This window comes from Mesoplodon mirus (assembly GCF_964341445.2).
Source record: "Mesoplodon mirus genome assembly, chromosome: 4".
In the NCBI taxonomy this organism is placed as follows: Eukaryota; Metazoa; Chordata; class Mammalia; order Artiodactyla; family Ziphiidae; genus Mesoplodon; species Mesoplodon mirus.
In genome coordinates this window covers 175,446,716-175,459,828 of record NC_138979.1, presented here as the reverse complement: position 1 = coordinate 175,459,828, position 13,113 = coordinate 175,446,716, and the positions used below count along the sequence as shown (strand labels likewise).

At 46.5% G+C, this 13,113-nt stretch overlaps 1 protein-coding gene across 5 annotated transcripts in view; it reads left to right on the top strand.

Moving 5' to 3' along the window:
* The window catches only part of TTC7B (tetratricopeptide repeat domain 7B), a 239,873-nt gene that overhangs the window by 173,479 nt on the left and 53,281 nt on the right, over positions 1 to 13,113 (top strand). For 2 of the 5 annotated variants that reach the window (XM_082617195.1, XM_082617198.1), the window contains exons 17-18: positions 5,879 to 5,976; positions 12,697 to 12,747. In XM_082617195.1, the coding sequence (XP_082473321.1) occupies positions 5,879 to 5,976; positions 12,697 to 12,747 (149 nt within the window). Of the gene's footprint in view, positions 1 to 5,878; positions 5,977 to 10,141; positions 10,304 to 12,696; positions 12,748 to 13,113 lie in introns of all 5 variants that reach the window. The other 3 variants (XM_082617197.1, XM_082617196.1, XM_082617199.1) reach the window with 2 other exon arrangements.

The window sequence follows — 13,113 nt, the reverse complement described above, 5'->3', positions numbered from 1 at the left end:
AGCAGGAGGCGGGCAGGTGGGCTGGTGAGTCGCTGCGGGGCTGGAGGAAAGGTGGGGTGGGGTTAGGGACGCATCAGGGTGCTGGTGGGGTTCCGTGTGAGATCTTGTTTGACAAGTTTCTGCCATTAAAAAAAATACATATTCAAAATCTGGGCCTTGTTGAGGTGATGGGTCCTGATGAGTTGATATGAGCCAGAGTTGAGACCACAAGCCCCGTGGGCGGTGTGGCTAGAAGATGGGGGAGCCTGGCCGGGAGCCCCCACCCTTGCAGAGCCCGAGCCACAAGAATTACACGAGAGTCCCCTTCCTAACCGTAGCCTGTGGCACGTTACCAGGCCCACGGGGCCCATCTTCCTCTTGGTGAAAAGCTAATCGTGAAACTGGCCTCTTCCCTTTTGTGGGTATGTTCTGGAGATAAAGATCATTTTAATTTTTTTTAAAAATTCTGCTCTTCTAAGTCTGTAGGCAGAAAGAGGAAATGTCCATATTTATATCCCGCAAAGTCCCCACTCCGAGACGCAGCAGGATTTGAGGGAGGGTCTTTGCCGTGAGCCCAGCTACAGGCGATACTCCCCGAGCTGGCTGCTTCCTACTGGAGCACATCCCTTTGTCTGTACCCCCTTTAGAAGTGAGAAAATAAATCCATCAGCTTTCCCGTTGCCAGTTTTCTCTCAGTTCTCCACACCTCTCCCACCTCCCCACATTTCTTCCCACTTAGCAACCAAGAGCATTGCATGTGAGGAGAAGAAAAAATAGCAGAATTGGAAAGCTTTTTAAAAACACTTAACCAAATGCCTGGGCTGTGTCCGTACTTGCTCGGCTCCCTGAAGGATCCTTCAGGGCCAGGCAGGGGGGGGACCCTGGCTCCGGGCGCAGAGTCTGGCTGGGGGTGGGGGTGGGGGTGGGTCCACGGAACCGCTGCCTCCAGCTACTCCCAAAGCCTCGAGGTGGGGGGAGGGGCTGGCAGTCCAGCAGCCCCTTACTAAGGAGTTTCCTGTTTGTTTTTTTAACTCTATTTTCTCTGGGATATAAATAACTGTTTCTCCCGTAGCCCTCACCAGTGTGCAAATTTAGACATCCTCCCCAGTACGGTCGGGGAGGGCGTGACCCTGGCAGTAGAATAAAGCAGAAGAGGGGAGGGCAGTGTCTTGACGGGGACAGCACACCCCGCAGTTCTCCAGATAAGGGCGGCTCGGGGGCCCAATAGCCTCAAGTCGGGTCACGCGGGGTTTTAGAAGAGTATAGAAACGCATGCACAAGTGGGTGAGAAGCAGCCCTGCTTAATAAAAGACGTGAAAACTGAGCCGAAAGCATGCTGGCAGGGGGCGGTTGCTTTCCAGCTGGAGAAGGTCCTCACTGACTTCCGGGCTCAGGCGCCCGTGTTTCTAAGTGTGCTCAGCTGTGAGGGACCTGTGCTCACCCTCCCAGGGCGTCCCACTGCTCGCCACCCCCAAGAGCCCCACCCAGGGGCTGGCACAGGCCTCCAGAGCGGTGGGACAAGGGGGCGCAGAAGAAGACACGGGCAGTAACAGGGCCACACGGAGACGAGACCTCGCTTCCTGTTCTCTGCGACCCGTCCCTCCTCTTCACTCTTGCTTGAAGGAGCACCACCCTCTGGGCCGGTCGCCGAATGGAGCCTTAGGCCAGAGAGCGGTCCCCGCAGGCTGAGAACGCTTCTCCTGCTGTGAGCCAAGGGTGGGTGGCGTTCTCCTGAGTGTACGTTTGGCAAGGTGTTGGTCACTTCAGAAGCCTGGGTTTATTTCCTGAGGCCTGCAGTTTGGCGTGCCTTTAGGACAGAAATCCGCCTCCGTTTCATCTTCTCTCCTGCTGAAGTGCACAGCTCCCTCAGCTCTTGTCCATGTTGACTTGGCCACTTAAGACAGTGTGACTTCTGGCCAGGGCCTCGCCAGACGGTCCAGCGCTTCAGCAAGGGATGCTGTACCTTCTCTGTGCCAGCACCGTGCTAAGCTGTTTATACATATGTTCTCCTCAACCCCTGCCTCAGCCTTGCAAGAAAGCTACTGTGCTTTCCACTTCATAGAAAATAAAAGTGAAGCTACACTTCACTTTTATTAAAGAGCTCGCCCTAGTTTTCTCAATTAAACAACTAGTACAGTTATTATTCAAGCCCAGGGCTGCCGAACATCAAAGCTCTCTCCAGCACCCATCCTGCCTCTCTGAATTGACAACCAGCTTTTCTTCCTTTATTTTTATGTTTTATTATTAACTACTTCTTCCCCCTCTTGTCACTGCCACTTAGACCATCTCCATGATGTAGCCATATGATCGGAAGAAAAGTTTTTCTTCCCAAGTCCCATTTCAACCACATTAACGAATAACATATAAACATTTTTTTAAAAAGACAATTCATTTGCTCTAACCTCAGTTGGAAATTGGAAACCCCATTTTTTTTTTTTTTTTTTTTTTTGCGGTACGCGGGCCTCTCACTGTTGTGGCCTCTCCCGTTGCGGAGCACAGGCTCCGGACGCGCAGGCTCAGCGGCCATGGCTCACGGGCCCAGCCACTTCGCGGCATGTGGGATCCTCCCGGACCGGGGCACGAACCCGCGTCCCCTGCATTGGCAGGCGGACCCTCAACCACTGCGCCACCAGGGAAGCCCCGGAAACCCCATTTCACGCTAGTAGTCATCCATATTTTGGTGGAGCTTTTCTTTTCACAAAGTGTGCTCTCATTCATCTTCAAAGTAGCCCCATAAAATGGGCAAATGTCGTGTTCCATCAGACCCATTTTACCGATGAGAAAATTGAGTTTGGGAATGTTGAGAACTTGCCTTGATTCATGTAATCCAGGCTTAAGTTGCCTGGGAAATGTTCTGGTTTCCTATCCAAGGCCCCTCTATTACATCAGTATTTATTGTGTGCCAGGCACTGTCTCAGAGCTGGGAAAGGACAAAGCTGTGACAAGGACCCCAGGGTCTGGCTCCCAGTCCACCATCAGCTTGCCTCTTGTGTTTAATCTCTGTGTAGCTGCGTTAGAGGATTTCCAAGAGAAGCTTCCAGTTTCCAGGATAACTTAACCATCAGTACAGTATACTCTGGATTTTCAGTCCTTATTTAAGGGAATAGAAATTACCTGGGTGTGTACATCTACGTATGTGGATCTCTGCAGCGTATGTGCAGTGGATTTGGGGTTCCTTCCAGTTTCCTTCCCCTAAACCCTTTACTAACACCACTGACCAGGAATGGTTTTCCTTTCCTGCCTGTCATCCTCCTTCGGAGGTGGTCCTGGCACCTAAGGGCCAGGCAGAGAAGAGGTGAGGTGACTGAGCTGTAGGGGGAGGTGGTCCACGGAGGTGCCCAAGCAGATGTGTCCCAGAGGGAGAGAGGAAGGCTTGCGGGAGGGAGGCTGGCCAGAGTGAGAGAGCGAGGCCAGGCCTCCCCCTGCCCTTTCTTCCACATCCTGTGGATCATGACAAAGGCAAATTCTGCACCATATAAACAAACAACTAAAACCTGCTTAAAGCATCCAGCAAAATTCTCAGTCAGTCACAACAGTCAGAGTGGAAATGAAAGCATCTCCATTGTGAATAGTTATTTGTTGCTATATAAGCAACAGATACTATGGAGATAAACTAAGGAATGTAACCAAATATTGTTTCTCAGCTGGTGGAAGGGAAACAGGTCCTGTGTCCCTATCATTGGCTGAGTTTCATAAGTTAAGATCTTCGTTTTAGTTGGGGTTTATAACATCTGGAGTAGGAGGTCCTTAACTCAGCTTCTCCATACCTACCGTTGCACCAGACAGCTGGGAATAAGTTGTCTCCACAAGTCAGCCAGCCTTGTTAACCCCAGATGCATGTTTGGAGGCATGGTATTTATAAGGACACCTGGCGTGTGTCCAGAAGTTATAATTCTTCTGAATGTTGTGTCTCCATGACCTTAGTGCAGCCTGACACACTTCTGTGTGGGAAAACAATCCTTATCCTCACCTCACAAGGAAGTCACTGAGGCACAGAGAAAGGGGCCTTGCTCAAAGTGACCTACCATTAGTGAGAGATGTGGGATAAGAACCCAGATCTGGTTGGTTCCAGGACCCAGCATGACACGCAGCAGCCAACCCTGTGCTCTGATACTTGGTGAAATGAAAAGCCTGGAGGATTGTGGCTGAACCAGACATCTCCCATCCACTTACTGTGATTTGGTCCACTGAAAACCCAGGCAGATCCTTCCTTGGCAATTCCAAGACCTCATTGTGTGTCCTGGAATCCCCAAGGTGATGAAAAACTTCACTGTATTTTGAGATAAGATCTTCCGAAAAACTCCTAAGTGGGGAGCCATTGCAACATTCAGATAATTACCTCTTTGTAATATTTTTGTAGTATTTTTTTAATATTTATATTAAAAATACATGCATGAATAGATCAATGCTAGAAATATTCAGTTGCTAATGTGATTAATGCAAATTTGCATGTACTTTTATGCTGTCTTCTGCTCAGAGACATTTACTGTTTCTCAGTCATGGAAATAATTAATAGAATAGATCCCAAAAAGCATGTATCCAGTGATGTCATAAGTATAGGCTGACAAACCAGTCTGTACTGAAGCAAGTTTCCTTCTGTTTCCTGTGGATTTCTCTAACTACATCACTGGACGTGGAAATTGCAGCCTGCAAACCATATTAAGTTTCATAGCAAATCTTGTTTGTACCACTTTTAGCAACAGCTGCATAGAGGAAGGAAATTGTGTCCCTTTATTGTGGAATTTGAACTTCTTAACGAAAAAAATCATTTGTAGAGCCCCCAGATTGGGGAAAAAAATGGATTCAAAGAAAAGCATTAAAGGCTCAAAGCTCAAGAGACAGATATGCATCTTTTGATAGAATACCATGATAGAGGAAAGAAGAATGCAATTGTTGAATCGTTTTTACTTACAAGCTTCTTAGAATTAAAAAAAAAAAAAAGTCTTTCTGAGCCAAGGGCCCTTAACGGTGTCTCATTCCCCTTAGTCCCGATGTGGTCTCCCACGTGATTCGCCCAAGGAGTGGGGCTGATCCCGTTACTATATGCAGGAGCAGCCTGGAGGGGGGGCTTCAGTGCCGGAAGCTCATGAGAAGCACCGGCCTGGAGGCTGCTGCCAAAACGCGACTGTGTTCTCTCCAAGGCCCAGCCTTCCCAGCTCGGGAACACTGGAAGGGGGCTGTAGCTGCCACTCTGCCAGCACCGAGCTCAGTGTAGGGCCTCACACCTCCTCTCTCTTGTCTATTAAATAGAGGTATCAACCACGCCATTTATCTTAAAGGCTTGTTCTTAGGACACAAACGAGGCGGTGGCTGTGATCACCCTTTGAAAAGGAAGGGCCAGTGGTTCTTGAATTTGGCTACGCATTAGAACCATCTGGGGAGCTTTGAAAACCAGAAATTCTGATTTACTTGGTCTGGGGCAGGACCCAGGCATCAGTGGCTTTTAGAGATGCCCTGGGTGATTTTTCTGTGCAGCCAGGGCTTAGATGCACTGGTGTAGAGCATTGGTTCCTAAAGACAGCTCGAGGATGATGTGTTTATGGGCTTGATGAGCCTGAGACTTACCTGCACAGAATGCTCATCAGTTTCCCCCACAGGGTGGATGGAGAACGTGGCTCGAAGTTCTCATTTTTGTGTCTAACAATGACACAAAAGAGAGGAAAATCAGCTTGGGTCTCTGGGCGCGGTTTAAGCCGTGTTTGTGATACGGATCCTGAAAGGAATCCCAGCCCAGGCCGGGCGGGGAAGCAGGATGGCCGGTGATGAGTGGAAAGGTGCTGAAGAAGCTCAAAAAATGCACAGAAGGTTTTGCTGCATTTCAGGAGTCGGGATTGGTTGACTCTGTTTCCTTCCCCTGCCCACCCTTCAAATGACTGACATTTGTAGCTGTGTTTTGCAGTGATTCTGGACGTGGGAGCAGCCTCTTAGATAGAACCATTGCTGACAGACGACAGCTTAATACAATTACTTTGCCAGACTTCAGCGATCCCGAGACAGGTGAGAATAAAAAGCCAGAGGGGCCGAAATGGTGTCAACCAGAAGGGACATGGGGCCTGGCCCCAAACCGCGCGGGATGAAGACCATCAGGGCCTGGGGTGGGAAGCAGTCCTCACCCAAATAGGCTAAACTCTCACCTGAGGTGCATTTTCTCCAGTGTCTTCTTTCAAGTGTTTGTTCACAGTGGGGGAAGTAATATTACTTGCCCAACACAGCTCTTTGAAATCTTTCTATTTTTCCCCTTGCTCTTGGAGCTGAAAATTTGAAACTAAAATTAGACTGTTCCCATCCCCATCAAGCTTCCCCTCTGCTTTTCTGTTTCTTTCTCTTTCTTTAGATTTCAGACCTTGCTAAAATCAAGCTTTTGGTTTCTAATCAGTTGCACATATGAACTCACACAACCCCACAAAAATCCCTGCAGGGAGAGGCAGGTGGGTTCGGAGCTTCTGAATCTACTGACCCCACGAGGAAGCCTGTGGCACTTACTGCCTCGGAGCAGATATTTACACCTCAGTTATCATCTGTGTTTCCACAGTTGCCTAAGTACAGAGCAGTAAAGATACCTCTGTAATCTCCAGAACTCCAAACAAGTAACTTTAGTAGTAATACTGACCTTTCAGTGGCAATTCGGAGGACTCGACAGACCCACAAAATGTAAAGAAATCCACGGCGCTTTGAGCCTCAGGGGTAGTTCCAGAGCATCATTTGGAAGCTGGTTTTGTTGCTTCTCCCGCCACCCCAGAGGGCCCTGGGTCAGGCTGAATCGCTGTCTGGGTACGCCTTGTCTTCTGTGGGTTGATTTCATGAAAGGAGCCTCCGGGTCTTTCTCCTGCACGGTGCCAGGTCCCGGCTCCTGACCAAGCCCCTCCAAAGAGCCAGAGAGCAGCCCTGAGGCGTGCACAGCCATCCTTGGAAAATCTCTCCCCAGGTGGCAATGGGAGCCGGGTGTGGTACTCACCCAAGCCCATCCTCACAGCTACCTGCCTTCCTGTGCTAGTCTCCCTTTTATCAAATTTAAAGTCGGCTGAAGAAGCCTGATCCCAGGGCCCTGGGGCTCCTAGGTCAAAAGAGTGTTGGGCATTGGAAGCAGCATGAATTATAAATTAGTGCAGTTTAACCGGGCTTGCAGCCACTGCTCAAAATGCAGGCCAGCTAGGCCACAGAGAAACTCGCCCCTGGAGTAGCCTGGCCCCTGGGTGGAGGGGCAGTCATTGGTGGGCTTAGACGGCGAACCAGGCAGTCTCTGACCTGGGATGGCACAGCAGAGTTCTGCTCATGGTCCAGACCTGCTAGAGGGATGTGTGTAGCCCCTCTCGCTGCAGGAAAGGAAAGGTCAGGCTGTCAGGACTTAGCCACTGAGAGGTGAGGCTCGGACCCCGGGGAGAGAAGAGAGGGAGGTAACATTCACTACGGCTGTCTCACAGCTGCTGTGGCTGCCCAGGGTCAGCTTCCCCTTCTCCCCTACCCCCAGGACCCTGCGAGGACACTCATACTACATTCAGACCCCCTTCCCCTCTGGCTGATCGGGGAATTTAATTTCCCCTGAGGTCTGAGACTTGCATCCACATCACATTAAAAACAGACAGTGGGAGAAAATGAGTGAGGCCCTCGGGATTCATTCTCCCCTTTGCCCCTTGGGACCTTTTCCCCAGAGCCTCCAGGAGGCTCCCACTTCAGGTTAAACATCAGGGGCCGTAGCTTCCAGCCGAGGCGTGTCTCCGTGGCAGAGTCGGGGGTCGCTGCCCCTTGTCCGTAGTGGACGCTGCTCTCCCTCACTCTGGAGCCTGGGGGGTTGGAGTCTGGATCACTGGGGCAGGTGCCCTTGGACAACCGGAAAAACCACAGCCTCCCAGGCGCTGGCCAGTGACCAGTTTATTGTGTTGGTGTGGTTGTATGTCCACACGACGCCCTCCAAGACTCCTCTCACCGGCCCTGCCCCCACAGCCCCAAATCGTTGCTTTTCACACCACCAGTTACTTACCCAGGAGGCCAGGAATCAGAGAAACGGAAGGCCATGTTAGCAGGCCTTATCGGGTGCAGACTGATTATAAATGATGGTAAAACATTCTGAAGTGATCGTTTAAATCAGAGAGACTTAAAAATTAGGAAGGCTCGCCTCTAAATGGAAAAGATGCCTCCATCTTGATTAATAAAGCCCAGGTTTATATAGTTCAGCCCGTGGGTGGTCGCAGGAGGGCAGCGGTTCTTATTAGTGCATCAGTGGGGACTGCCTGTCTCGTGAACGACCCGCAGATTTGGTTCAAACTCTGATTCCAAAGGTTCCATAGAGATGTTTTGCTTCCATCCCTGCCCTTCCATCTTGCCTTTCTAAAGATAACCATTTTTTATGAGCTTTTTGTTTACCCTCCCATGCAGATAAGATTAGATCTGATTTCCCGTGTCCCTTGACTTGAAAATAGCATACCATATGCTATTTTCCACCATACGTGCCGCACAGCCCCTGTGACGTGTCCCTTTACACATGCCCTGAGGATTCCTCTGCATCTGTTTGGGAGAACGTCCTCAGGCTTCTGCAGTGCTTCTCTGCTTTTCGAAATGCATCCGACAAAGAGCACAGCCGGCAAAGACGTGTGGCCAAAGCTGAGGTGACCTGCCACGGTTGTGATACTGCCAATTCTGAGTCACCCAATGTGCAGTAGACTCCTCTGTGAAGCCACAGGCCCTCTTGGATTGTTGTTTTTGTCTTCCAGAACTAAAATTTATTTCCTTTTTTAAAAAATTTTCTACTGTGGAAAAATTTCAAGTATACCAAAATAGAAATACTCGTATAATGAATCCCCATGTACCTACCACCAGCCTTCAACAATTCCTATTCTTTTTTCCTGTATCTCTGCTGTCCCACACTTAGTTTTTGTGGACTATTTTGAGGCAGATCTCAGACATCATATTTTGCCTGTTAAAATTTCAGTGTATATGTCAAACAGATAAGAGCTCAGTTATAAAAATATAACCGAGATACCATTATTATACATCTGGGTCATTATAAAGTACAGGCTCAGTGTTCTTGATTTTGGAAAGTGAATAATTAACTGGGGTATGGTTTTCCACCTCTGAAATTGTCCATATGCAGATCTGTGCTATAACATAAGGGGAACCCATGTCTAGAAGCTTTGGACTAGCTGAGTCCACTGCGGCTAAAGAGTGGACATTGGTTTTATTAAATGGATGTGGCAGACTGAAAAAAAACCCTTAAAGAATATGCTTTCCCTTCTAATATCACCTCTGGGTCCCCTTCCCCCCACCTCTGTCATCCAGTAGGTCCTAGCCACCAAGAGAGAGGAATCAAATGGGGTGACAGTCATTTAACTTTGAAGCTTTGAATCATTGTCTTTTCTTCAGAATAAGTTAGTTCCTTAAATAGAGGAGGAAAAAGAATTCTTTTTCTTCCTTTTGCCTTCAAAACAGGATGTGGAGTAAGGAGATTTATCTTTAATCATTGGTAGATATTACCAGACACCGATTGGTAGTAATGATTCTTTTACCTTGAAAATTTGATCCATTTTGTCTGGGAAAAATTTAAATTTGTCACTGCAGTGGTTCTCCCTACTGCTGTGTATCTCTCCAGCTGAAGACATGGAAGTGACAGTAATAGATTCCTTTTCAAAGTGCCCGGCCAGTGGAACCAACCGTAGACCAGCTTAGCAAGCTTAGACTCCATTGTCACGATTCGGGGACCTGACCCATTGTTGCACCTCAGTATCTGCACCTAGAAAGACCTTAGTTTTCAAGTAAACTTTATATAAGTGCTTCTCATAAAAAACAAATCAGGGAAAAGTCAAGTTCTAATCCTTTCCAATTGAAAAGCAAATAGTTTCTTTTCCTCCAGAATGTCCTGGGTATTCTAGGTTAAAGAGGTATTATTTTCAATGGATCATACTGCTGAATCTGTGCCCAGGTAAATGAGATGTTTTTATGCCGTGGTGTTGTTGCAGAACAATTAAATAACCAGTAGAAAAAACAGCAAATTTGTTTTCTTCGAAAAGCACTTGTATTCTCTTGTCAAGTAGAGGAATGATTGTGTATTACATGACCTCATTTTCTTTGCAGCTTATGTGAGTATATTAAAAGCCAGTTTATTTTTTTCTTTGTGTTTCTAAAGTTTTTTTTGCCTTTATCCTTTTTTTTTTCTCTTTCACTTTTTTAGTGTCAGATTCCTCCTCCTCCTCTTCTCTTTCAAGAACCGAATCTTCTCTCCACCTGTTTGTATCTTCTCATCTTCATTCTCATCCCAAACCCGATACCTTTGTGTGGCCCCCGGCAGCTCATTCAGTCAGTGACCCAGGTCCCCGCCAGGAACCCTCTCTGTGTAAACATGGTTTATGGTTTTTTTCCTTTCTTGTTAGATCTGCTTCATTTGGCTGATGTTTTATTTTCTGATAATCTTCCTAACTGATAAGCTGGATCGGAAACTCCATCAAATTTACCTGAGAGAAAATCTTGCTAGTTTGAAAATCCAAAAACTCTGAGGGCAGAAGGAGACCTTGGTGCCCAAGTTCCAACCTCCCTTTTAAAAAGTAAAGGAAATCTGTTTAGAGCAGAATCAATAGAAGCTTCTCTGGAACATCGCTTCTAGTTCTTGGGGACTTCTGTGCTTTCCTGGAGTTGATATAAATTCATACAGATCTCATTTTTTTAAAAAGACAAATGAGGACATTTTGCAAATAATAATTTACTCCTAATTATTTCTGGTTTTCAGTTTAGAAATTAATTCAACAACTATATAGTAATCAAGGTAGTATTCTAAAGATATCGGTCACATACATGCCTTTTAAGTATGTGGTCCTCAAACCTGACTGTGCGTTAAAATCACCTAGAGAGCTTTGAAAACTGCAGATTCTCTGGGCCCTACCTCCGGAGCTTATGATTCAGGAGGCCTGAGGTGGGGCCCAAGAATCTGGCTTTATAAAATACCTTCTTATGATCCCGATGCCAGTGGGTTGCGTACTACATTTTGAAAAACAATGCTATAAATTGTTTTCTGTTTGCAAGGAAGGAAAATGTAGGGCTTGTGTCATGAAACTATGCAGGGAAATTGAACAGTATCTTAATCTGATCTTGATTTTAAATAATAGGGAAATTTGAAAGTCTGTTTTAGGGTGTTCAGGGACCTGTCAATGGGAAAAAAACAAAAGATCCCTGTATTGAAATGAGACACTGGTTGATAAAGCCCTTAAACAGCACCTAAATATGGATCTCACCAGGAGATCCGCCCTTGTCCTTCCACTCATTTATTTAATGTTCACTTTACCCGCAACACGGCCAGAAAATTTCATCTCTATGTCCATGATTTAAAAGGGCTTATCTTTGTTCCAAACACTCAGTTATATGCTAAACAAAAGCTCATAAGGGGAGCTGCTGCCAGAAAGAACTACTTTCCCTAATGCGCTTATCTTTCTGATGGCAACCTGCTGTGTTTGTGTTAAACACACACACACACACACACACACACACACAGTCGGGCAGAAAGGAGACTATGATCTAAAATAAATAATTCAAACCAAGAAACACTCTGACCTTACTTATCTGCATATTAAGTGTTCTGAACTCAGCCTCAACGGCAATCCCAGTTTTATGAAATGGAAGATGAAGATAAAATGTACAAACTGCTTCTGTTGTATTTAATCCACTTCTTAAAATAGACATTTTCCCTTTAATATGATGCCTACGGGCAATTGCCAACTTTGTTTTTTTCTGCTTTGGTTTTTCCAGAAAAAATTGTTTATTCCATTGACTTTTGCCCAGTTTTTTGGGGTCTTAAAATGGGATCTTACTGTTCTAGAATAATGTTAGATGTTCCCACTGCCCCACCCTTTCTCGTTTGCACAGTGAACCCACCTACCTCCACACCCTGCCAGTAGTTATCTTGTTGCATCCCAAGGAGCCCTGTGTCCCTTTAAACCTCTGAAGATTGAAGTCCAGACTCTTCTGGTGGGGCACCTTATATCAGATTAATTAGCAAATTGTTAGGGCGATGAGCACCCACTGAGCTTTCTGCTGAATGTAATATGTACCAAGCAGGTGCTCAGTTGTTTATTCTCTGTGAAGCTCTGAGTCATCTTCCATCCTTAGGGAGTGCATAGCCAGTAACCAGGTGTTTTAAGTAAGACTGTTCCCCTCCCCCCCCCGCCCCATAAATACAACATTTAGTTAGAGAAGGGAAAACATAACATACATTGCTAGTAAATGTAGAATTTCTTGATTAAAATTATAATGAATTTGAATCCCAACTCTTTCCCTTAGGACACATAGCCAAGACCTGAAGTTTTATGAATTTCTCCCTCCAATCCTTTACTTCACAGGATTGAAAGCTAGCCCAACCCTACAAACTGTTGGAATCATGATTAGAGTTAACGTGTGGAAAGATCTGAAAACTGCTTGATTATTTTTCCCTTCCCTTTGGAATTTCCTGCCCTGGAAACAAAACACATTACATGAATTGGTCAGCTTTCATGTGCTGAGTGAACATTTAAATGTGGAGGGGAATGCCTAGTTGGCCTTTCTTTGCTTTAAAAAAAAAAAAAAGAAAAAATCATTGTTAGTGGAAAAACATAGGTCACTCTTGAATTGAAATCTGATTCCAGACAGCCAGACTTACAGTTGGAAGGTTATTAGAACTCCATTTGCTTTTTTAGCCTTAATTTTGATTTTTCAAATGTTTGTTTCTTCGTTTTAATTTTTGGTTTGATTTGTTGTTCCAAGGCAACTCTCCAGAAGTACACTTTCATGGTTTTCCCTCCCTTTTTTCAGTTAGTAAGTAGTTTACCAATCTCTCTGTGAACTTTTCTGAGGGTCTCCAGAATCACGCTGACCCCACCATGCAGTGTGTGTTGTGGCCGTTGATCAGGAATGTTGAGATGGCTTGGACCTGAAGCTGCCACCCGCTTGCTCACCCCTCCCGCTGGGGCCCAGCTCTCCCAGTCTCTCTAATGCTTTCTGCAGCTCGGGTGTAAACACTGAGGAGGCACCACTTGTCTGGGAAGGACTACAGAAGAAGGCATTGCAGGAAAAATGCCCAAGTAGGGGCGCGCAGTGGCTTGGTCAGCAACCCCACGGGGGCTGATCAAAAGTGTGAGACGTCCAGCCTCCCCAGTGCGGCTCATCTGTAAATCTGGGGTA